General features: G+C 36.2%; 1 protein-coding gene across 1 annotated transcript in view; it reads left to right on the plus strand.

Moving 5' to 3' along the window:
* igsf21a (immunoglobin superfamily, member 21a) overlaps positions 1-25,959 on the plus strand; it is a 293,873-nt gene that overhangs the window by 99,988 nt on the left and 167,926 nt on the right. Inside the window, exon 2 of the mRNA XM_058372829.1 lies at positions 8,121-8,233. Coding sequence (XP_058228812.1) covers positions 8,121-8,233 — 113 coding nt within the window. The remainder of the gene's footprint in view (positions 1-8,120; positions 8,234-25,959) is intronic.

Genomic DNA, 25,959 nt, shown 5'->3' on the forward strand with positions numbered 1-25,959 from the left:
GCTCACTTATCTTCTTATAAGCAGCTTTCCTCTCCTTTTTAGGGGAAAACTGCTGTATTTTCTCATGAAATAAAATAAATAAAATGCACACAATACAGAATATATACAGTTTAATCCAAATGAGTTCATTTCACTTTTATCTATATAGGAATTTTAATTATAGACATTATGAAAGTGACTGAATTGTATCTAAGTATCCATGCAAAATGTCCTGAGATTGGGTGGAGCTAGGAATAGTGCAGTCACTGGGAGAATAAAGTGTGCATCAGTATCCTGGTGCCAGCATGGACAAAAATGCTGTAAAAGAGCCCTTTAGGGTGAACTAATGGCGGATAGAACATCTACCTAGGGTGCCCTTTCAGTGGGGAAAACATGATGAAGTGCACTAGTGATGTGAAAAAAATCTGATGAAATGCCCTCTGTGGTGCCCCTACATGTGAGGAAACATGAAGAAGTACCATAATAGGTTCTCTTCTACTGGAGAATACGTGATGGAATGCCCTATAGGGTGCTGGTACATGCAAGGAAACATGATGAAGTGCCCTAATAGGTTCTCTTCCAGTGGAGGAAAATAAGACGCAGTGCCCTAAAGGCTTACCTGAATGCAAGAAAATGAGATGAAGTGCCATCTAGGATGAGGTCTGTAACTAGAACGACATCGTAATGTTTTGTTCTTGCTGACATTTAGCCCAGTGTCTAATCTTCTCCATGACTTATGTGAAATCTGTCAATGCTCTCTTTATTCTGGTTAAAGTATTGGCACCATTGGTTTTGCTTATTTGCCTTTAAATAAACTCAAACTGTCTTATGGTTTGCTGTTTGTCCAGTGAGAGATGCACAACAGCAAAACAAGCCAAATTTTAGTAATTGTGTCATTTGCTAATTTTAATAATCTCTATTCCAATACCTCCAGAGACAGAGATGCAGCTCTTCCTACTTTTATGGTATGTGATGGGAAACAGAGCCATAGTGCAAATTAATGTTTATTTACATCGACGCAGATGTTTAATCCGAAATAAGATCCGATCTTATTTACTATATATAAAATGTTTATAATGAGGAAAAGTCATTAGAAAAATGTAGCACAAATAAAAAAAATGATAAATGAAAGTATAAAACATATTTTATCTTGGATAATTAGCACTTGTATGACAAAGTGACAAGTAATTACAAAAATGTATTAGAAAATATAGCTAAGTTTATGCTTTAGTCAATTACAGAATAAAAAAAGCACAGCTTGACAGTTAATCAATGGCTGGACTGCATTACAAGAATGAATGTAAATTTAGTATTTATGCCTTTGAGAAGGATTTGTGTACATGTTTTACACACTGTATTACCAAGATTCTTGTTTGAACATATTCCATTACTTGTGACAAAGTAGATATGTACAGATCTCCTCGGGTTTGAACTCGTCTGACCTGCTCAGTAGACCAGGATACTCTTTATTTCAGGGTGGTGGGTTTAATCCCCATGTTGGATATTATGTGAAATGGACAGAGGAACTGCGTTGCTTAAGGTTCAGTGCTCGTGAATTCCCATGGATTCGAGACAGTGAAAGTGATTATAATAATATGGCTTTAAGACAGTGCAATATATCTAATGTTTAATGTATATTTCATTGCAGCATAAAGTGCTGAAACATAGGAAATGCAAGGTCCTTAGATCCATGGATGTTGGTCAACACACTAGATAAATGGAACTGAAAATAAGTAAGTAAGTAAGTAAAAATAAATAAATAAATAAATAAAAGTTTCACAATAAGTTGTGAAGTGTGTTGTGTGAGTGTGTCTCAGTGTAATGTGGTGCTGAAATCATTATATTAAAAAGTATATATAACTTTCCATGGTGGTGAATTATGAAATAAATGATTTATAATTCAAATTCAAAAATTATATTTACAGAAGAATATTCCAGACTTTTTTTATTCAGATGCTTATTAGAAAACATTTAATTAATCATGTATTTTTGTTGCATGTCCATTGAAAGAGTGCATAGTTTAATACATAATGGGATATGTCCAGTTGCAGTTTTATGAGCAATAGCATACAATGGCTACCAAAATGAAAAGGTCCATATGGGAAAACCATACCTTGTTAAATATGGAATGCATTTGAATTCTAATTTTAGCAGCCATTATATGTTGTTGTTCATGAAAATGCAAATGTATGTAAATATATGTGTAAATATGTTTTGCAACTGAATTAAAATTACATCTTAAATGATGCGCACTCACAGGGGAAACACGGTTGCAAATACAAGCAATAGCAGTCCTTACATTTGCTATCGCACCTTCTCATTTTCACGCTCTAACACAGACAAAAATGAAACACATTTGCAGTCCTATTTACATTTGCATATTCACTGTCAATGAGCTACGCCTGTCAAAAACTATGGGCATAACTGTTCATGGTGCTGAAAAATTAGTACTATTAGAAGAATAGCTAGAAATATTAGAAACTGCATATATGACTGTATATGTAATTGTGCTACTTTTAGCAGACATATTGAGGGTGGTGGTAGCTCAAGTGTTTAAGGATCTGGGTCATTGACCAGAAGATCGGGGTTCAAGCCCCAGTACCGCCAAGCTGCCACCATTGGGCCCTTGAACAAGGCCCCTAAACCTTCCCTGCTCATCATGGCTGACTCTGCGCTCTGACTCCAACCCTCAGTGATGGGATATGCGGAAAAAAAAAAACAATTTCACTGTGCAGTAATGTATATGTGACAACTAAACTCTAATAAGTACACGGAACTGTCCTTGGTGCTGAAAGTGTACCGCTATAATCTAATATTCTGTGCTGCTGAAGTTGTAAAGTTTAATAGCTGCCTATAGTGCTAAAATCAATGACTTTATCATTATCTATGCATTGGATTGTGGAGCTCTAAGATGAAGAGCTTTGTCATTTGCCACAACACGCCTTACAATTTAAAGTCAAATAGAAGGAAACGACTTTATTTGGTTTCAAAACTTTTATTTTTTTAAGCTGTATTTAACCATGTTCTGAAAACACTTAATTTGAGCCTTCCTGCTAATCCATGCATATTAAGTATAATTATGTAATAATTGCAGAAGCGAATGCTCAGGTTAATGGTGCGCTCCTTCAGAGGGATTTAAGCTACATTTGTTCTGACTTCAGATACAAATTAATTGCTGAGTATCTGCCTGTAGTTGGCAATTAAAATCTTTCATCCCTCAAGACAAATGAATGGAATCACAGAGGATAAAGAAAAATATTGGAAATTAGCTACCACCAAAATATTATATTTATATATTTATTTTCTGTGTGGAGTGTCAGGAAAAACCTATGATGAATATTTATGTCAGATTTCACTCCAGAAAGGAGGTAAATATTCTAACACTGAAATTGAAATTGAGTAAAAGGCTTTTAACATGTCTGTATGAATGTGCTGTTTGGGTTGTATGTTGATTTCTACACCATGTTGTCTAAAATGGAACAACCTGGTAATTTTGTCACAAAATAAAACATGCATACGAAACATACTTTTCCCCAAAGTTCTAGTTACTAATTTACTTTTTATGGAAATTCACAGGTCTTAATTCTCCTCAAAGCATGTATATAGCTGATTGATAATAATCTGGACTTTATATATGTAGACAATTGTATATTCTTAAAAAAAAAAGCTATATTGTTGACTAATAATCAAACATATATTCCGATTTCTCTGAAATATCATCTTAACTTATAGAGTGTTTATGCTTGTTCTACCATCTTATGCTGAGCATTAGGAAACTCATCTAAGCTTGTCAAGGCTTTTAACATTTAAAACTTCTCATGGCCATGTTTCTGACACTGTGAAGATTGCATAATGGGTGGAATCATAGCTACCTACTTAGAAGACTGGGGAATTATTTGTCAACCTGTATTACATCTCTAACTGGACATATTTGATTTGTTCATATCCGTCTCTGTCTCTGTTTTGACAAAAATGCCATTCAACATGCCGGAAACAGATGCTCGCTTTTGTAATGATAGTAATTTACTCAGCAGGAAAGCAACAGAATTGCGCTTTCCTAAACAACAATCAGACACATTTTAACAGACACAAATTAGCCATTTAGCCTGCAACACAAATGCTCTGTGTTTGTAACCACAGATGCTGGATTGTACCATTACGATGGGTAATACTATGGTGCAGCTTAGTTCTCGATTCTGATTGGTCAGCAGGTGTTAATTGTTTTAATATAACAGTAGTTTTGACAAATAATATAGCACAGAAACACTAAATGTCAATACATTTATTCTCTTTCTATAGTAACAAGTAATTCTATGTTATTTGTTGAAGCCCAAAAGTAATTTTCAATACTCTTAAAAATTAGTTTCTTTAAGAGAATAAATGGAATAATCAATGACAGACTGCTGTATTTTGTAGAACACTGATAATTTATGGAAAGGAAATAAATTATATGGCATGTAGAAAACCATAAAAAAAAAACTATTTATAACTGATGGAATGCAAGCACTAACACGATTAACACAATACTTAATATACAAAATGTGTAATGATTGGAAAATTGGCATGCTATATGTTGGAATAAAATACTCTTGGACTTATGGTTTGGGATTTAGGGATTTATACTTGATAAAGGTGGGAATTATTTTCTATAAGTGTTTTGTTGTTGTACCTCATATGAGAGTGTAATAATCAAATACTGATGTTGCGCTAGGATATTTATTCATATAGAAGGTGTGAAATGTTTTTGCAGAACAAACCAAAAGCAAATCAGAGAAAAGACAGATATCCAGAGCTAATCTCATGAGAAATTTAAAAGCAAGGGCAATGGAGTGGGATTCGGTTTCATATTCATGAAGTGCTTGTAGTACAAACACAAACCCACATCTTACCCTGGTCCCTAAACTTAATCTCAACCAGCAGTCAGTCCAAACACAAATCTATAAAGTCAATATACAAAAAAAGTATGTGGGATTCCCTCTGAATTCATAACCTTCTGATTTGGGAACCAATAGATAATATGCCATAGGGCTGTGAAACTGTGGTGTCTATGTTGCCATTAAAAAATATAATAATCGTTATGCAAATTATGCAGTGGTCAGGACTGATATTGGTTTGTTATTTTCCTAATGTTGCTTGCTGCTAAATCTCACAAATATCCAGGAGTAGGCTTTTATCCTCCCTATGCAATATTACACTGCCATGATATCCAGTGACATTTGCTCAGACTATTTTATATTACCAGACCCGCCAACCTTTACACATTTAAAGTATTGGAAGAACCACATGCATGTGATATTCAGGTGTCCATAAACCTCTGGCTATATGTTGTGTGTTGAAGATGAAGATGGATAGCGCTTTGATTGGAGTGCTCTTAAGTGAAAATGGCAAAAGGATATAAGTATATCTAACTCTCCATGGTGCTGAAAGATAAGTACTATTATCAGAATAGTCAAAATTATAAGAAACTGTATACATGCAAGTATATGTAACTGTCCATGGTGCTAAAATATTTGAACTATTAGCAGATTTATTAGACCTATTGAAAACTGGAACATATAAATTATGTGTAACTGTCCATGGTGCTGAAATATTTAAACTATTAGCAGATTTATTAGACATATTGTAAACTGTAACATATAAATTACATGTAACTGTCCATGGTGCTGAAATATTTAAACTATTAGCAGATTTATTAGACATTTTGTGAACTGTAACATATACAATATGTCTAACTGTCAATGGTGCGGAAATATCTGAAGTGTTGGCAGCTTTATTAAAAGTCTTGGAAATTGTAATATATACAGTAATGTACATGTAAATGGTATTGAAATAGTACACACTATACTATAACACATATTTAACTGTCTGTGGTGCTGAAATTGCACATGCTATAATATAACCCATTTATAATTCTACTTGGTGCCCTAGAAAGAGTATATCATTCCTCCTTCCCCCAAACAGCATGTGCTCCTTTGATTTACATTTACAGCATTTGGCAGACACCCTTATCCAGAGTCACTTACATTCATCTCATTCATACAACTGAGTTGCTGAGGGTTAAGAGCCTTGCTCAAGGGCCCAGCAGTGGCAGCTTGGCAATACTGAACTCATGACCTTCTGATTAGAAGGCCGACTACTGAGCTACCACTTGGTTCACAACATCCTGACCACAAGATGAACATTTTTTGTTCCAGCTCTTGGATAAATAGTTAAGCATGTATAAAGAGTGTCCATTTCATTTCCCCCCCATAATTTATAGGGTGTAGATGCCGCCGGCTGACTGACTTTGAAGCCTAATTAAACAGATGGCAAACTGTCCAATGCTGATTGTAATTAATGAAGCAAAGTAGATTCTGTCCAATTGTTTCTTTGTCCCTTAGTGACAGAATATGAACAAAAGAAAAAATTTGATTTCAGAATGTTCCACAATGCCACTTCCTGTCCATGTTTCCTGTTGGTATAACCAAAGACCTGGCTATTGCGTATCTACAGAACCAGATAATAAATCACCAGGAGATAGCAAGAGAGCAGTACAAGATATTAAATATGAGTTCATTTCAACAAAACATAAAAAGACATGATGTTTAATATTTTCAGGCCACCTAGACTAATCTCAAAGATTGCAAAGCTATTTTTAGAACGTTCTCAGCTTTAGATTGATTTACTTTAACGTGAGCTAAACGTTTCCCCTGGTATGTGCGCATACATGCCTTGACAGCATTTAAAGCAAGACAGATGCCTGTGAATCCAATTTACCATCTATTCAATGGTAATGTAATTCCTTTCTCTTTTTTTCCCTCTCAGGGTTCATCTCATTATGCAATTCCCTATAACTAAATAATGGGTTGATTTATGGGTATGAAACATGAACAGGTGAAATCTAAGAAAGAAACAGTTGTGCTGTTCGTCTTATTCAACTGCCATTTTTCCTGTCCAGTTTTATTAAGTTTGTACACATGATAGCCTCAGGTTCCTGTTCTTGACTGACAGGAGTGGAACCCAGTCAAGCTGTAGCTTCAACTGAACCAGTCTGGCTGGTCTCCCTAATCTTAAATGTATGTAACTATCCATGGTGCTGAAATATAAGTACTTTTAGCAGAATCTTCTCTAAAGAAAAATACGCTTCTGGATTTTATTTTTTTCAGAATGTCAGTGTGAAGTCTCGCCTGTTGATTCATTCAGGGCCATGTTTTGTTTGACTTATTGCTACTCCTTCTTCTGATCATTGTTTTGTATTTCCTATGAGTTTCTGTTCTCTGTGTTAATTTGCCTCATGATTCAATGATCCAAGTTTGTGCTTAGACCAGCAAAGGACATCAATGCTTCCAACGTATCAAGTGACATTTGTGAAAAAGTTAATGAAATACACCTGCACTGTACAGTATGACATGTAATGATTTTTATTTCACTTTCTATGTCATAAAAATAGAATCAAAAAGAATATAAGAGAATATAAGGAAAAGAGTAAAAATAAAATTATACCAGAAATTAAAATATACTAGAATAGAATTTCAAATAGAATTATAATAAAAATAGAATTATCTATATAGGTGTGAAAGAGAAGAAAGTATATAGGGAAAATATTATATTATAGTGTAACAAATTCATATTTGTAATGCTAAATATATGTTGTGCAAAAAAGCCCAGTAGACTTGTGTGTTAAGAAGATGAGTCCAGAAAGTTCTAGGAGTTGTTTGGTTGATGATGAAGCTCCTCATTCTCTTTGAGTTGGCCACCAGGGAGACAAAGCTCTTACATGACCACACCAGAGAATCTGTTATTCATAAACCTTCATCTGGTCCCAACATGTTCAAAATTCAGAATGATAATAAAAGACATTGTTGGTCATTGAGTCTTCATGCTACTCATTCATGTTATTAATGACTTATTAATGTAAGTTCATGGATTGTTCAAATAAAATGAGAAATCAGTGACTCAATTATTAAAAGAAATAGTTCAGCTTTACACATCAGCAGCTTACAGCAGCTCTGTGAATGTGTTGCTGTGAACAGGTTGTACACACGGTCTGTTAAATACACCCAACTCTGAATTACGCCACTGCCATCTGGTCACTGGTACAAGTGGTACAAGTGTGTGTGTCGCTGAACACTGTTTTAACCGCACCTTGTTCTGCTCTGCAGGGTATTTAACAGTCACAATAGAGCCCTTACCACCTGTTGTTGTGGGAGAGACGGTGACGCTGAAGTGCAACTTCAAGACCGACGGCAGATTGCGAGAGATCGTTTGGTACAGGGTGAGTACCACTGACGCTTTCATTGTCTTCATGCATGCTGCTGTGTTACGGTCAAGGTTTAAGTGTTTTAATTTGTGCTAATCATGGCTGCACAGATCACAAAGAAAAGACAAGCTGTTGCTTTAAGCTAAGAATCTTTAATTAAAAATAATCTCAAACTCAAAGTGGTGAAAAAGCTATCCAGCTGTAGGATCTGGGCTGAGAATCCAGCGTTGAGCTGGTCAGTGCCACGCTTTAATGGATCACAGCTGGACACTTCATACTTATTAGGCTTGGGATATTGCACAGCGTGAGCATTCGGCTCGATTATGTCTTTCACAACAGAGGGTTTCTTTTGTGTTTCCGGTGAACACTGACGCCTCAGTGCCAGTGCTTATCACAGCCATGCGTGTCTGCAATAATGAACATCGAGCCACTAGTGTTGGCCAGCTACGCTCCAGACTCGACTAGGAAAACGCAAGCGATGAACATCTGGAACACGTTCGAAATGCTTCAAAAGCCAAAGAAGACTGGTGATTAACAGAATTAACAGAATCAGGCCACATTTACAGATTTTTTTTATTTTTTTTGGCATGCCAGCTGGTGTCTAAGTTATTAATGACATACAGTTTACATAGCAATTGAAAAACACAGTAAACTGCACTGTAGTGTATTTTAGTTCATGTAGATATAGAGAAGCTTTACTACAATGTATATTTATGCTGGTTTTACTCTGAATACCAAACATACCAAAGAGATATGTTGTAACATTTCCATTTAAACAAAAATCCCAACTAAATTTTGGATTTAATAGGTTGTCTTATGTCACCCTTTTTACTATTCAAAGCCAAATCGAACCAGATAGTTGTTATAATTTCTTCTGAGTCGCACCCAGATGATACATCCTGTTCTGTTCTGTCTACCGTCCCTGATTAGGAGTTGTCCTTCATTAAGTTCAGGCTGGCTGTTAGATTCTGTTCTTTTCTATCTTCTGAGTTTTCTCTGAGGGTGCTGTGTGTGTGAAGGAAATGTTCCAAAAGAAAATGTGGAGAAGCAGAACATTCCAAAAGCAAAAAGTGAATGAATGAATGAATGAATGAATGAATGAATAAATAAATAAATAAATAAATAAATAAATAAATAAATAAATAAATAAATAAATAAATGTACCTCTAAATATAAAATGAAACCAAAATAAAACAATTGTGAATCAGAGGAATTCTTTCTGAAAACCAAAAAGTTTTTATTCTTAATATTCTGTCATATCTTTTACATTTTAGTTTATTCTTTGACAGTATTATGTGTGGGGGATGTGACAAAAGAAAATGTGGAGAAGCAAAAGATTATAAAGAAAGAAAGAAAGAAAGAAAGAAAGAAGGAAAGAAACAGGAACCAAACATATAAATAAATAAATAAATAAATAAATAAATAAATAAATAAATAAATAAATAAGTAAGTAAGTAAGTAAGTAAGTAAGTAAGTGTGAATCAGAAGGAATTTTTCTGAAAAAAAAAGTTTTTATTCTTATTGTTCTGTTCTATCTTCTAAATTTGAGGGGTTTTTTCTCTGAAGGAGAAGGAATGTTCCGAAAGAAAACGTGAAGAAGCAGAACAATAAATAAATAAATAAATAAATAAATAAAAATAAAAGTGCATCAGAAAAATCCAAAATGAAAGCAAAATGAAAGTGTGAATCAGAAGGAATCTTTCTGAAAACAAAAAAGGGTTTTATTCTTATTGTTCTGTTCGAACTTCTGAGTCAGGTTTTTTTTTTTCTCTGAAGGTATTGTGTGGGAGGGATGTGAAAAAAAGAAAATGTGAAGAAGCAGAAGATTCCAGAAGCAAAAAAATAAATAAATAAATAAAGGAATCTTTTTATAAATTTATTTTTGTTGTTGTTCTGTTCTATCTGTCTATCTTCTTCTGAATTTTATTTATTTATTTATTTTCTGAACTTATTGTGTTGGGGGGTGCCTTATTGTTTGCTTTTGCAAAATGCTATTATTTATTTATTTGTTTGTTTGATGGTTTGTTTGTTTATTCCTTCATTCATTCATGTACTTGTTTATTTTATATTTTTGATCCTAAATATTTTTGTAGATTTTATCATTACTCCAGAATACTCCATATTCAACTTCTGATTTGAGACTTCATCCCTGCCGTGATATAGAACTGAAATGATGGACAAGTGACAGCCAATCAGAAACATACATTTTATATGCCATGTTATGTATGCTGTGTTACACAGCAAAATAAAAAGACCTTATGGCAGCTGCCATGACGAGTAGCAGTGACGGTTTAAAAAAGTAACATGATCGTCATATCACTCAGACAACAAGGCAGCGTTGGAATTGTTGATCTTGCATGATGTGGGTTTGGCAATGTCAGAAAGTCTGGCAGTCAGGGTGAAAACATTGCTTCGCTTTAATTTGTACTTGGAACATATCGGAATTCCAGTACAAAAATGAGTTGGAACAGGCAGCCAGATTGAAATTCCAGGCCTTAACATTGATCTAACATGATCAGTTCCACTGATATTACTAAAGCAATGTACAGTCAACAGAACCAGAACTGCTTTTGCATTTGTAAGGCTTGCGAAAACCTCATATCATGTGAAAAGCAGGATGTAGTAAGATGTAACAAAAAGGGATCGGTAGTGTCGGACGGTCACTGAATGTCACGGAGATATTCAAGACAGAAAAATTAGCAGAATAAACGGCTGGTCAACTACACAATATATTTAAAATACAGGACAAAAACCTGTGAAAGGTAATAACACCTTGAACGAAACCTAAAATTTTTCTCACTGATGTGAAAGTGCGAGATTAAAGTGCCGTTATTTAAGATGTTGTAGTTTACCAATCATGCATTCTGTTTACCTGGAGTTTACAGTCACTATCAACCTGGGCAACTCTTTCAAGTGTAAAAGTTGTACTGTTATAAATACCTCTGTAATAAAACTAAATTTTACATAAGATGTTGCTTTTTTTTTAGCTTGGAATATAATTCTACTACCCTAGTTGACTAACAGGATAAGACGACTGGTCCAAGTGTTGTTGTTCTTTCAGCTGCTCCCTGTTCGGGACCGCCACAGCAGATCATTTGGTCTGCATGTTTCAATTTGGCCCAGGTTTCACACCGGATGCCCTTCCTAACGCAGCCCTCTCATTTTATCCGGGCTTGGAACCGGCACTGAGAGTTAACTCCTCAGTGGCCGGGATAAGACCATTGGTGGAACAAATTTTCATGAGACATATACAAGACACGTGAGCTATCTTAAACATAAATTCCCTTTGGGGGTGGTGGTAGCTTAAGTGGTTAAGGCTCTGGGTTGTCGACCAGAAGACTGAGGTTCAAGCACGAGCACCACCAAGCTGCCACCGTTGGGCTCTTGAGAAAAGGCCCCCAACCCCTCCTGCTCCAGGCGCACTGTATCATGGCTGACGCTGTGCTCTGACCCCAACCCTTCAAGGATGGGATATGCAAAGAAAGAATTTCACCGTACAGTAATGTATATGTGACAAATAAAGGCAATATGTTTTGGACACAGAAATCATTCAACCAGATCTTTTTTTATCAAATTCAGAGACTAGAGTATACATACACATACAGTATACATGACCTTGCTCCAGGCGTCCATGCTGAAGCAGTGGAAAGCTTTTACATCTGAACTGAAAAGGAAAATCACCTCAGAACTTTCCGAGTCCAGTGTACTGCAGCGTTGAACTCGTGATGGTGTAATAACTGCAGCGCGTATCTAAAAGCGTGTCCAGAAGTGCAGCCGTCCTCCTCATTCTGAGAGCTTAATGTGATGAAAGCGGATGCTGAAGCCGTCTGTAATGGCATGTGTCGTCATGCAGCACGGCACAGATGTTAAACTGGTCTTTAGTGCTGTGTGACAACCAGTGCAACATCTGTGCTATGTTATGTGTAGAGTTAAATAGGAACGCTTTTAACCAACAGAAACCAAATTAGCGTATAGACTCACTAATTGGCTACAAACATGGACATAAACATAAACACAGTACACTTACAATGCTGTGGGTTGAAAAATATATTCTACTAGATTTTTCGACCAATAAAAATAAAATAAAATAAAATAAAATAACTCATTATTTATTTATTTATTTAAATCTATTTATGTCTACTTGATAAACAGTATAATAATGGATGATTATTTTTATTCTCATTTTCCTAATCAAAGCTTTAAAAATAACATTAAAATATTTATAATAATCTTAGAATTTTATGTTATTTCCCTGATTATCTGTTATCTCCCAAATCTTGCTGTCCCTTTTTTATTTTTTATTTATTTATTTGTTTGTCTATCTATTTATTTATATATATATATATATATATATATATATATATATATATATATATATATATATATATATATATATATATATATATATATATTTATAACAGACTTAACAGACCATTCCTAAGACCCATTCCTTGACATGATATGGATCACCTCATAATCAGTTTATTGATCAGCAGATTCCTCCTTTGCATTGCTGCATGTGGATCCATAACCTGCCTTTAGGCCTTTTTTTTTTTCTTTTTTTGCCTTTGCTCATTCTGACCTTTTCAAGACATGACAAAAGGAAGAGATTAATAGCACTTTGCATATTAGCAACAATCTCATACATCATGTCGTGCAGGTCGACTGAACTTTTGAATGGAAATTGAATGTATGAGCATTTTTTTTGTTCTCCCTTGTTAGATAATTCTGTAATTCTGTCGCACAATGATATTCATGTTTAAACAAGTTGTTAGGAACCAATGAGAATAAAATCATGTCCTCTTACCAAGCTGCTCTAATGTAAGCAAGATTTAACTCCTGGACATTGACATACATATAAATTAACTTATCAAATAATGAATAAAAATGTCTTTATTTAATGAATATATAGCCAGATCAGATCATCGATAATCTTTGTTGATTTGTTGATTGTTTTCCTAATACAGCACCCACTCTAGTGTTTATTTCTTATATACAAACACATGGATGAACAATATTTAATATTAATCAATATATTATATTATTATGTTTAATATTTAACAATTTTAGTAAATCCAGTTATCTTTATCTATAATTTATATAAAAAAACAGAAAAGATAAAAATATGGTAAAAAAGGAACAATGCAAGAACCTTAAAATGGAAAAAATAAATAAATAAATAAATAAATAAAGCTGATTATTAAAAATTGTTAAAATTATTAAATGTAATTTAAGATCACAACAGTGTTTTTGTTCAGCTAGCAAGATGGCCACCGTTTTTTGATTGTATCATCTCTGAAGCATCTTTTTCTTCACTGTCTGGAAGCTTCAGAATAAATTCGATACACATACTCTGATTAGCTTAATGTAGCTAAGGTGCATGACGGGTTTTACATTGATGTGCGCAACTTTGACAAGACTCGAAGCAAACAAAGCCATCAGCATCGATTATCGACTGCTGATCACACAACGCAGAGGCGTGTCTAATGAGAAGCAGCTCCGACTTCTTGAGCCCGAACACGTCGAACTGTAAGTCAATTATTCTTGCTTTGCCAAGCAGCAGGAATCTCCGCCCTCTCTAGTCTCTAATCACTGACCCTCTGTTTGACTTATCCTTCTTTTGCTCACATAGTTGGCATGTACCTTTGAGAACAGTAGTGCGTTCTTTATTAGCCATGTGTGTGTGTGTGTGTCAGGTGTGTGTGTGAGAGAGAGATCCCTCCAGCCAGAGTTTTGACTACACACAGTGTGTGAAAGCCAAGGTAGCCGTCATCTACTCCACATGAAGAAGACATGATGGTTTTAGAGGTTATTTGAATGTCATTGGTCTTAAATTGTTTAATACACTCATATTAAAGGATATATATAATTTATCCATCCATCCGTCCATCCATCCATCCATCCCTTCATCCATCCATCCATCCTTTCATCCATCCATCCCTACATCCATCTGTCCATTTTCTCCAACACTTGTCCTACACATTTTCACAGGGAACCTGGAGTCTATCCTAGTTTACTTAGGGCACAAGACAACACCCTTGATGGAGTGCTAAACTATCACAGCACAAAAACTCACACACTACAAACAATTTAGAGATGCCATTCAGCCTACACCGAATGTCTTTGGACCAGAGGAGGAAACCAGAGAGCCCTGAGAAAACCCACAGAGCACCGGGAGAACATACAAACTCCACACACACAGTGAGGAGGCAGGAATCAACCCTCAACCCTGGATCTTTCCACCTGCTTATGTGTAGTGTGACCACAAGTCTTATCCACAAGGTGCAGGTTTTCATTCCAACCAAGCAGAAACTACATCTGATTCCACCTGTTTAATCTGTTGATCTTGGTTTTTAATAGTCTCTGGTGTGGCTTCTGCTTGGTTGGAGGTTAGTTGGTTGGTTGGTTGGTTGGTGTACACTTGGTTGGAATAAGTACCTGCACCCACATCAGGGTGGACACCTCAAATCAGACATTTCTAACCTTTAGTTATTTGATACCATAGAATTGAGCAGCACAAGGGAACAATGGGGTCACCCTGGACAGGGTTCCAAAGCATCTCAGCGCTCAATCACACACACACACACACACACACACACACACACACACACACAACCGACAATGTACAATGCCAATCAATCCCTCGAAGCACAGGAAGAACATGCAAATTCCACCAACTGATCCCCAAAGCCCTAACCCCCCGAGGCTTCGAATCAATCCTCAACTATTTAAATACTCATAATCATTTGTTATGATCACTAATATCGTTTTATTATCTTTTATTATTTATCACTTCCATGAATAATATATTATGTTGAATGTCTTAAATTAAAATAGCATCAATTTATACTTTATACTTTTATACAATTTTTATTGCGTCATTATTTTTGCTGCTGTTTTCGCTTTTGCTTTTGCATATTTCATTTGCTTTATTTCTGTTTTGCTTTATCCTTTCTAGAACAAGTAAAGTACTTAATCTGAAACCTTATGATAGAAATTTACCACGTTACCACTTAAAAAAAAACACACATCATTGTCATGAAAGTGAAAGATAACAGCAAGAATAATGAAAAATACAACAAATAAAAGGCAATTTAGTGGTGAAAAATACATAAATCCTGTTTTTTTGATGAACAATCCTAATGACCCTATGCTATCCTGTAACAAAAACCATTTTGTTATTCAGCCTTTTATCTTCACTGCGTTCTTCTATAACACTGAACAGTTGTGTATTTTCTTCATCCTACACAATTTTTATTTTTAAAAAATGAAAAGGAGCGATCAGCAAGGGTTAATAAACCCAGCAGGAACGTAGTGCCTTCATGTTTCCAGATGTTTTCTGTCTAGTAATATCCAATTAATAAACAGCCTCCTTGTTAATTCTGTTTTTCTTCTTTTGTGCAATGAATTAATGAGGTGTGCATAACATATACAGTATTTTGGTTGTTCTAGTTGAAGGTTTCATTAATAATGCAGGAACAGGGCTTGTAGTGGAATATTATTTTGCACTCTGTGTGCTCTTACCTGAGATACACATGATTTCCATGAAAAATTTCAATTTCAACATTTAATGCCTTTTAGCATATAGGCACATTTTCTGCTCTTAGTATAAGAACTACCAGCATCCATCCATATCCATATCCATAAAAGGAGATAAGGAATTAGCCTGGTGCACATGCTAATACCAGGAAGGTGGATGCATAAATCTGTCTTAGGAGTGAAAGATACTAAAGCCAGCATTCCTATCACATACGTTTTTATTTCCATGCGGACCGAGGCTTAGACCGGGGTGGGCTTTTGAGACGGCACTGAGCGCACGCTTATGCAGTGCTACCGCGTGTCAGCTATAAATAGCACGTTATCGCTTTAAAACCGTGGCCACATTTTCATGTGAAATGGGAAAATGCTGTGAATTTTTTTTTTCTTTTCTTTTTTTTTACACAGCTTGGTGATTCACCTCAGCGCTGTGCCTGTTCTGATTATGTCATGCTAATGAACAGACAGCCTGTATTCCATCCTCATGGAAGTGGCTGGGGGGATTTATTTATTTATTTATTTAAATTTCCACCCAGCTGCTTGTCACGTACCTGGAATCTTTGCAGCTTTCCACTGATCGCAAACTAGCTAGCTAGCAAACTCGTAGCCACCAAAAGTTCTACTTCTTAGTAGTTCTAAGTAGCATCCTACAAAGTGTTCCAAAAGCTCCACTTGAGTAAAAGGAAAACGATTTTTTTTTATATACAAAGACGTTATTTGGAATGAAGAGATAATGTGTAAATGAACAGAAATAAGGATATGACTAGAAAGCACACTCAAGATTCTGAAGGGTCTGAAGATGTGGTAGGTTAGTGGTTAACATGTTGGACTACTGATTGGAAGGTTGTGAGTTTAAATCCCAGATGCACCAAACTGCCACTGCTTCCTGGCCCTTAACCCTTACTCATTTGAATACAAAGCCATGAGATAAATTGTACTTTGCTCTGGATAAGAGCGTCTAATTTCGTGTGGAAGGTCAGATACGGTTCAAAAATCAGATCAAGAAAGAACGTCTTCATTAACAAGAATAGTTCATTATTTCAACCTGATCAGAGCCACACGGTTTGGTGGAAATACTGTAGAGCAAACGAAATCTATTAGAAAATATAGTAATATTGTAAACTTCATCAAAGCACATACAGTATCTAGTTGAGATAAGCTATGAACTGGAGTGATGTAGGTGAGGAACAGTCAAAACCAGAATTCACACATCACACTGTTGACATTTCTCCATCAGGTTTAAATCACAGCCACAGCTTTCAGTTTAATGCTACAATCCATTGCCCTCAAAGTTTGATTTTCTAGAACATATTACGAACATATTATTGACATTTCAAGAAAATGTAAATATATTATTTCTGTACAGTTAACCATGTGACATAATGCATTAAAAATGGCTTCTTGTTTTTCTTTGCTCAAGTCCAGTCAAGTCAAGAAGCTTTTATTGTCATTTCAACCATATACACCAATCAGGCATAACATTCTGAGCAGTGAGAGGTGAAGTGTATAACACTGATTATCTCCTCATCATGGCACCTGTTAGTGGGTGGGATATATTAGGCAGCAAGTGAACATTTTGTCCTCAAAGTTGATGTGTTAGAAGCAGGAAGCATAAGGATTTGAGTGAGTTTGATGAAGGGCCAAATTGTGATGGCTAGACCACTGGATCAGAGCATCTCCAAAACTGCAGCTCTTGTGGGGTCTGCAGTGGTCAGTATCTATCAAAAGTGGTCCAAGGAAGGAGTAGTAAGTTGTCCTTGCCACATAAAATGCAACGTGTGCAATCTAGTGTGCAACAGTGCAAGACAAAAAGACAGTGCAAACAGACAATACAAAACCAAACAGTACAGGACAGACACACAAAATAGTGCTGACCAGTATACATTCTGTATATTATGTTATACAGTGCAATGTGCAAAATAGGAGAACTGTAAAGAAAGAGGGTTCCTGTAAACATATACACTTCTGTAATAGCAGCAGTTGCTGGCAGTTGATAGCACAATATACAGTATATTCACTATGTATGCGTATGATGTTTCAAAGCTAAATTCACCAAGCGGTTAAAATATCTTATCACTACACAAACGCTACATATGAACTGAAATAAAAATGCAAAGTGTATCAAATGGAAAATGATGCACAGGAAATCTGTTTACTGTTGACTGTGTTAGTGTGTTGTTACTGTACGACCTCAGGCTGCCGTTTGTCCGGGTTTCAGACTGGGAATTCTGATGACAAGTGACAATTCCATTTCCACTGCATGGCTGCATTCCATGTTTTCCAAATTCTGAGTGTCATGGATTGTGGAATTATTTCAAAAACAAATACAGATACCATCAGTGCCGTTGATTTAAACCCCTAGATTAAGACATTATGCTACACCCTAGGTAGTGAGCATACATAGTGAATATACTGTAAATTCAAACAGGATACATGTTTGTATGTTGTGTGTGAGAGTGTAAAAAGTAGATAATTTGACCTTCTTGTGATATTCCCTGCTTAAAAAAAGTGACACAATTTTCATTTTCTTTGGCTTACGTGACATGAATACAAAGCGTAGTCTCAGAGTAGCAATAACATTATCGACTCATGATTATTCAAACGCATCTGAGCCCTTTAGGTAATTAAAATTCTGTTCTTTTTCCCCCCGTTAGACACTTTTCTCTCTTATTCAAGTCATTATTAGGATGAATGTTTCTTTCACTCGAGTACGTCTACTAGTTTCTATGTGTCAGGTAAGGAATGTTTAAGCAGATGAAGTTTTAATGAGGACACTGGCAGATCAATTCAGTTGAATTCAGTTTTATTTGTGTAAGACGCCATGAGGAAGAAACCTTGAGAAGAACCAGTCTCAAAAGGGAACCTAAACGACACCAGATAATGCCAGATAATCTAAAAGATTTTTCCTTCTATAACTATAAACTATTCTATAACCAGGGAATTCATACTAGTTTGAACATGAAGTCTGTCTTTTTGAAGTTATCAACTATTCACTGATGGAGACCTAAGTGCAAAACTGTTCATGGCAATCGCAATCCAAAGCCATTTTCATGCTTTTCAAGTGGTACTATCCACAGCAATTCCATGTCCATGTGCCATCCTCAGCAGCGGTGAGCCTCCAAGTAATGAGAATTCCAACCAAAATATGGGCATCAGGATGGATCAGGCATGTTCAGAGAGCAGAAGGGGTCAGGATCCACTAGTATCTCAGGAGTAAAGTGTATAGCTAAATCTTGACAAATCTGAAACAAATACAGAGGGGCCTAAAAAAATGTGAACACATTTCTATAGTTGTTAAGTATGCCGTTTTTAAAACTGGAATTGAATTATAGCAGCAATGTGTAGTACAGTGGAACCTCTGCATACAAATGCCCTAGCTTAGGAATTTTTGCCTTAGGAACTGAAATTTTGCAAGAAATTTGTATCGGCATGTGAGGCATTTTCGGCATGTGAACAAACCAAACCAAATCAAAAGCTGGCTAAGTTGCGCGTACGTTCAGGAGCCGTTCAAAACTTGTTTGTCAGTGGAAAGCCAAGCGAAGCCAGCCGAGGCAAGTTTACAAATTATTTCTCAGTCAGTAAGCAGCCATACAGTTCACATACGCTTTGTATTGGTAATATTTTTGGGTTGCTGGAACGGATTATCTGCATTTACAATATTTCTTATGGAAAAATTCGTTTCACAGTAATTTTTATCCAGAGGTTCCACTGTATTATGTTTCCTTCAAAGATGTCAGTAATCGATGCTCTCAACAATGTGACCATAGATGGAGTTGTGACTGTCAGAAGAGAGCCAAGATGGCAGAGGCACACTTGACTATCGAGCAATGCAAGATCATTCTGAAGTGGTATTGTAATTTGAAAATGTCTGTGAAGTTCAATGACAATGGCGACATTTGTTTGGAACAGAACCACCAACACCACTAGCAATCGCATGAATTCCTGATGTTGTTTGTACAGTACTTAGCCGAAATGAATAGTGTCTGGATGCTAATAATGCTTTTGTGCACCTTAATGTGAATACATAATTCAAATATGACTTACAGCTACCCTTTGATGTTTATATGCATTAAGTAATAAAATCTTCATGCATATATTCTTCATGTTGAGGCGTGTATACATTTTTGAGGCCCCTCTGTATATAATCTAGAAACAGGCAACAGGTCAGGTGATCAACAAACACCAACAAAATCCAGAATCACAAATGTGAAGCAAACCAGGTCGAATACCAAGAATAACAATAGCTTGGTAAGTTCAGGCAGTGTTACCTCCCATGTAAGCATGTTTGTTGCCCAGACCTGAAGAGTTCTGTGCGGATCATAGTTGGTAGGTGTTTGAGAGTTGACTTGATACTATGTTTACTTGAGAAATGTGAACCCTTTTGACCAGTACGCTGGAATGGAAATAGACTAATCTGACTAATTTGTAATGAGAATAAAGAACTGAATTATTTTATCACTGCAAATCAGAACACTGTTAGCTTTCAGTGTGAGAAGTTTTTACCTCACAGAAGTTTAGTGGTTGAAGATGTTGTTGTTGTTGTCGTTTCAGCTTCTACCGTCTTCGGGGACACCAGAGCGGATTATATTTTAGTGGTTGAAGATAACGGCTTCAAATTTGAGCTGTTTATGCACAAGCACTTGGGGCATCTCAAAGACCAGAAATAGGTTTGATACCACTACTTAGTGTTGTTGTTTTTTTTGTTTTTTTTGTTTTTTTTGGAATTTTTCTCTGAAAATATTGCACCCACTAAGCTAGGTACAAACCAAAATACCTAGACAGCACTACAAATGCTTATTAGCCATGAGTGTCTACTTTGAAATACACCATTAACCACCACTGTGGAGTGTGACATGATGTGAAGAAATTCACTGCTGAACATAGACACAACCAAAACAGGCACAAATTCCATTTTTTTGGTTCTGGGGAAAAAGAGATAAGTTGTCTGAGGAATCAGGACACACAGCATGGTGCCGTGAATGGTGTGAGCATTCACTGAGCCACGTTCACTTACTTATACCATCCACTCATGATCACATGAGATGGATGTTAACAGCAGGTAAGCTGAATCCCAAACATCTTCCTACTGGACAAAGAATGCACAACATAGTATGTCCTATCTCATCCCCCTTTATAGAGCAGATATCATTGAGGGAGTGGAGAGCCATCTGGGATTCAGCGTGAGAAAATGACTTCTCTACATCGAACATATGTTCTGTGAGGCTGGATTTTGAAACCTGTTTAAAACAGGACCTGTTTGTTTCAGCGTGTCATCGTTTAGCAGGATGTTCAACAGATACCGCTGTAATTTTACCACCTACAGAGGCAATCTGCTTAAATAATATCAATATGTTTGCTGGATTTAAAAAAAAAAAATCTTGATTCTGTTCAGCAAGATATTAAAATTAGGCTAGGAATACAGCTGGATACAGCTGTTTGCTGGGAAAAATAGTGATCAGTGATTGGTTGTTGGTGACATTGGTGTCAGTGATGGGTTATTGGGAACAGTGGTTATTAGTGATTGTTTGCTGTAAACAATAGTATCAGTGATTAGTGGGAACAGTGGTGTTCAGCGATTGGTGGTTGAGAATGGTGGTGATCAGTGATTTGTTGTTGGGAACATTTGTGCTTTGTGATTATTTTTGGGGGGAAATAGTGATCAGTGATTGGTTGTTGGGAGTAAAGGTGATCAGTGATTGGTTTTTTTAAATGAATAGTGTTCAGTTATTGTTGGTTGGGAACAGTGGTGATCAGTGATTGGTGGTTGGGAACAGTGGTGATTGATTACAAACAGTGATGTGTGATTGATGGCAACAATGGTGATCTGTGACTGACCAATTGGAACAAAGATTACTGATTGGTTATTAGAAATAATGTTGCTCAGTGAGTTGCTAATGGGAATAATGCAGTATGCTGAAATGTTGCTATATTTTTTTGCTATAGAGCTGTTATAGGAATCTAATAAAAAAAGAAAAAAAAAAGTTACCAGCACTGAGGACAGGAGATGGCCCAGCATGACACCAAATAGCGTTACTGAAAAGCTTCCTGTATCTGGAAAAAAATACCACCAAAGACATGATGGAGTACTGTTCGCTATTTCTGGAATAAAGTCAAGATTGGTGAGCTCAGCTCCTAGAGGGGAAAAAATGTGCCTGAAGATGTAGCACCTGAAACACAGTGCTCTTTCTACACCTCAGTAACAGCGCTGGGTTTATCAGGGATCTGTGCGATAAAAATAATCACACACGAATCCTTTGTGTACAAACAAACCGTCACCTCTAAGGTTTAGATAAGAGAACATTCAGAGGAACCTTTTTAGGATAAGGGAGCTTTAGGGGAAACCTCTGAGGCGTGATTACGCAATAAAGCAGTGCGTTCATTTATATCTTACAATACAGTGTTTTTCTCAAGATCAGGAGGATTTGTTCATTCAGTTCAACTTTTTTTTGTCCTAAAGATATCTTCAAAAGGTCCAGATTTTGTCTTAGCCGCTACTTGCCCTGGAGTGCACAGGAAATAAAATATTCTGGATTCTAGACAATCCCATTATGATGAGGTGCATTGAATCATGTCATGCAAATGAAGTTTAGACAAAATAATCACTGAACGAGCGAGTACACAGATCACCCACTGAGCAGTCTCAGCTTTAGCATTGTAGTGATAGTGCTAGCCCAGCATGCTAATTAACGTGAAAGTGTTCTGGCTCGGCTTAAAGTACTATGAGGTGATGGTTGTTTTTTTTTTTCTTTTCTTTTTGGCTGAGGAAGGTAAGGCACAGTGACATTCAAGGTTTCCTGCTGGAGAACTTTGACCCATTGGTTACCATGGAAATGGACATTCACTCATGCTTGAAAAAAAAAAACCTTTTTTCTGAACAATGTAGTTATTTAATTTATATTTGTATATAACTGTATACTTTCTAGCACTAAATAGTCAGACTTTTACTATGACAATTTAGACATCTGACATATTAAAGCCTTTAAAGTTGTAATACTTATCCATTTATGGTTACATTTAATGTTTATGACCAGCCTAGAAACCCAGATTTTTTTCTTACTAAGTTATGATTGACAATTTTTTTTTCATGTGGCTGCTTGCATGCTAGAGGTTTATTCATGTCCACATTTGGACCATGAACACAGAGCCAACAGAATTGATCAAGATGGACTATAGAGGAATAGTTTCCTTAAAGATGGAAAAGAAAACCTAATGATTTAAGAGGTGTATATGTCCCAGGAGTCCAAAATATGCTGCGTTGTCCAAGTGGGTGGCGCAAATTCATGATTGCAATCACAGCACAACACTCACCAATGGTGGTCTTCTCTGAGCTCAAGCATGTGGAAATGTCTCAGAGGATGTATGTCTTAGCCTTCATCCTACACATTTTGTAGCTTGTGAGTGATTGAGCTTGACAGTGGGTGGGATTTATTGGTCAACCCAAAATTTCTGGACAAAATGAGAGAAATATTGATCATTCGCTGACCTTTGGTGTTAATATAAGTTTTAATATGTGTTGAGATCAAAGTGTTACAGTTTTAGCTCAAAATCATCCACTTAAGGGGTGGTGGTTAGCTCAAGTGGTTAAGGAACTGGGCTGTTGACTGGAAGATTGGGGTTCAAGCCTCATCACCACCAAACTACCACCATTAGGCCCTTGACCAAGGCCCCCAACCCACCCTGCTCCAGGGGCACTGCATCAGGCTGACCCTGACCCTGTGCTCTGACCCCAACCCCCAAGGATGGTATATGTGAAGAAAGAATTTCTCTGTGCAGTAATGTATATGTGACAAATAAAGGCTACTTTATTAAGGTGACTTGGGGGATGTGGATTATGTGGTTCATTCATTTTCTGAATGAATTTCCAGGTAGAACCTTCAAATCTGTATTTACTAAAGAATCTAACTGCACGGTATGTGCTTATATACTTTCAGGAAACTTCATAAAATAAAAAAAAACTCCCTGTGCCTTATTGCGCTTCTTCTCACACCCACTGAGAAATGAGCAGATGCAAATATTCTACTATAATGGCCCTCTAAATGTAGTGTTGCACCTAATGAGCTCCAGTTTTGTTTAAAAAAATTGAATTGTGCAGCTCGGAAAAATTACCCACGCGTTAGGCGTGGGACCATGTTATCTGTGTTAGAAATGGATAGCGGGAAATGGAATGCTAATATTCTTCAGGGATTTTGTAATTAGTCTTCTGCATGACCCCCTTTTTTTCCCCACAATCCATTTTATGTGCAATTATTTCTCACCAAATTGAAAGACTTTTTAAAAAAGTGGAAGAATGTGGCAATGCCATTTCATGATTAAGCCCAGTTTTATTAGTTTTGCTAAGCTTTGGTAGGAAAGAGATTTGACATTTTATCAAAACCAAATAATAAAAACTTGTGGTTTTATTATAATAAGTGGTAGTAGTAATCTATCTATCTATCTATCTATCTATCTATCTATCTATCTATCTATCTATCTATCTATCTATCTATCTATCTATCTATTTTCCAACTGTTGCATAAAAGAGGCTTTGGGCTTAGGAAGTGTTGCTCACAAGAATGATTAGCTAATGGTAATCAGTGTTTGGTTGTTGGGAACATTGCTGATTAGTGATTGGTGGTTTGGAAAAAAAACAGTGATCAGTGATTGGTTGTTGGTGATAATGGTATCATTGATGGGTTATTGGGAACAGTGGTGATTAGTGACTGTTGGGAACAGTGGTGACCAGTCACTGGTGCTTGGGAATGGTGGTGTTCAGTGACTGGTGGTTGGGAACACTGGTGAACAGTGAATGGTTGTTGTGAACAATGGTATAAGTAATGGGTTATTGGGAACTGTAGTGATCTCTGATTGGTGGAAACAGTGGGATCACTGATTGGCTTTTGGGAACATTTGTGCTTAGTGATTGTTTTTGTGTGTATGTAAAATAGTGATCAGTGTTTGGTTATAGGTAGCCATTCAATGAAGGTGTGACTTTTTGTGCTGAGTTTTGCCATCTTACGTGTATCTATTAGCTATGTTTGTTCGTTTAGTTGGTTGGTTGGTCAGGGTGTGGTCAGATTGTGGCTTTCCCACAATGCTGTTAGAGATATACTCACTGGGTTTTATTATGTCAAATTAAGATATTTTATTTTATTTTATTTTATTTTATTTTATTTTATTTTATTTTATTTTATTTTATTTTATTTTATTTTATTTTATTTTATTTTTTCCAGGTTGAAAGGTTTGTGTCTTTTTGTTTTCCACATTGAGTTATGCTCAATGGTTTCACTCTTTAAAATTGAGTTATTAGCTTTATTTTTGTTTCATTTAATTTGTTCATTTTTTTCCAGGTTGAAACTCTTTTTCATTCTTCACAATGCTGTTAGGATTATGCTGAATGATTTCTTCCCCATTCAAAAATGTTGTTAATAGATTTGTTTGTTTATTTAATTGATTGTTTGTGTTAATTAATTTCATTCATTTTTCCTCAGGTAGAAATTTTTCACAATGCTGTTAAAGTTATGCTCAGTGGTTTTTACACTCTACAGCTTACTTATTGGCTTTGTGTGCTTGTTACAGAAGTCATTTTCTTCATCGCAGGAAATCACATGTTTAATGCTCAGCTCTCTAATGACTTTCTTGAGGTTTGAGTCATTTCTCGATTCGAACATTTCTTGTCTGCTTTAGTTCTTTTTTCAATAGTGAAACTAATCACAAAGAATGAGATTATTTATATCTCTATCGCTGCTGAAAGCTCGATTCTGATTGGTCATAAGGAGCTGGTTAATTTTCTGTAACCGCAGATCAGATAACAAGGTGCCCTCGGTTTAATTATTGTTTCTATAGTAACAGTTCATTTACAGGTGGATATAAAATCTGTATAAATCGAATAAAGAAAGTTTAATCTTTCATATAGTGGTGTTTTCTATAAGGAGATGTGCATTTATTTCGGAATGAGTCCCCAGTGTCAGTCTGGTGTTTGGTGATTTTCTTGCTCCTACACACAGACTAATCCTAATACGGAACAGAGGGAAGTGTATAATCAGGAAATCATGAACTCCAGACTCCATGGCATTAGTCTACAGAGACACCGGGTTCCTGGTGTACTTCTTCCTAACAGCATCGTCTCCTTCCTTCCATCAAAAGTGATGTGTGCAGCAGCTGCCTGACTGTGAAATGGTTGGAAAATGGGCTTTTTTGCTATTTCAGAGTGACAGCAAGCTCACGGT

The sequence above is a fragment of the Hemibagrus wyckioides genome, linkage group LG21, assembly GCF_019097595.1.
Source record: "Hemibagrus wyckioides isolate EC202008001 linkage group LG21, SWU_Hwy_1.0, whole genome shotgun sequence".
NCBI lineage: Eukaryota > Metazoa > Chordata > Actinopteri > Siluriformes > Bagridae > Hemibagrus > Hemibagrus wyckioides.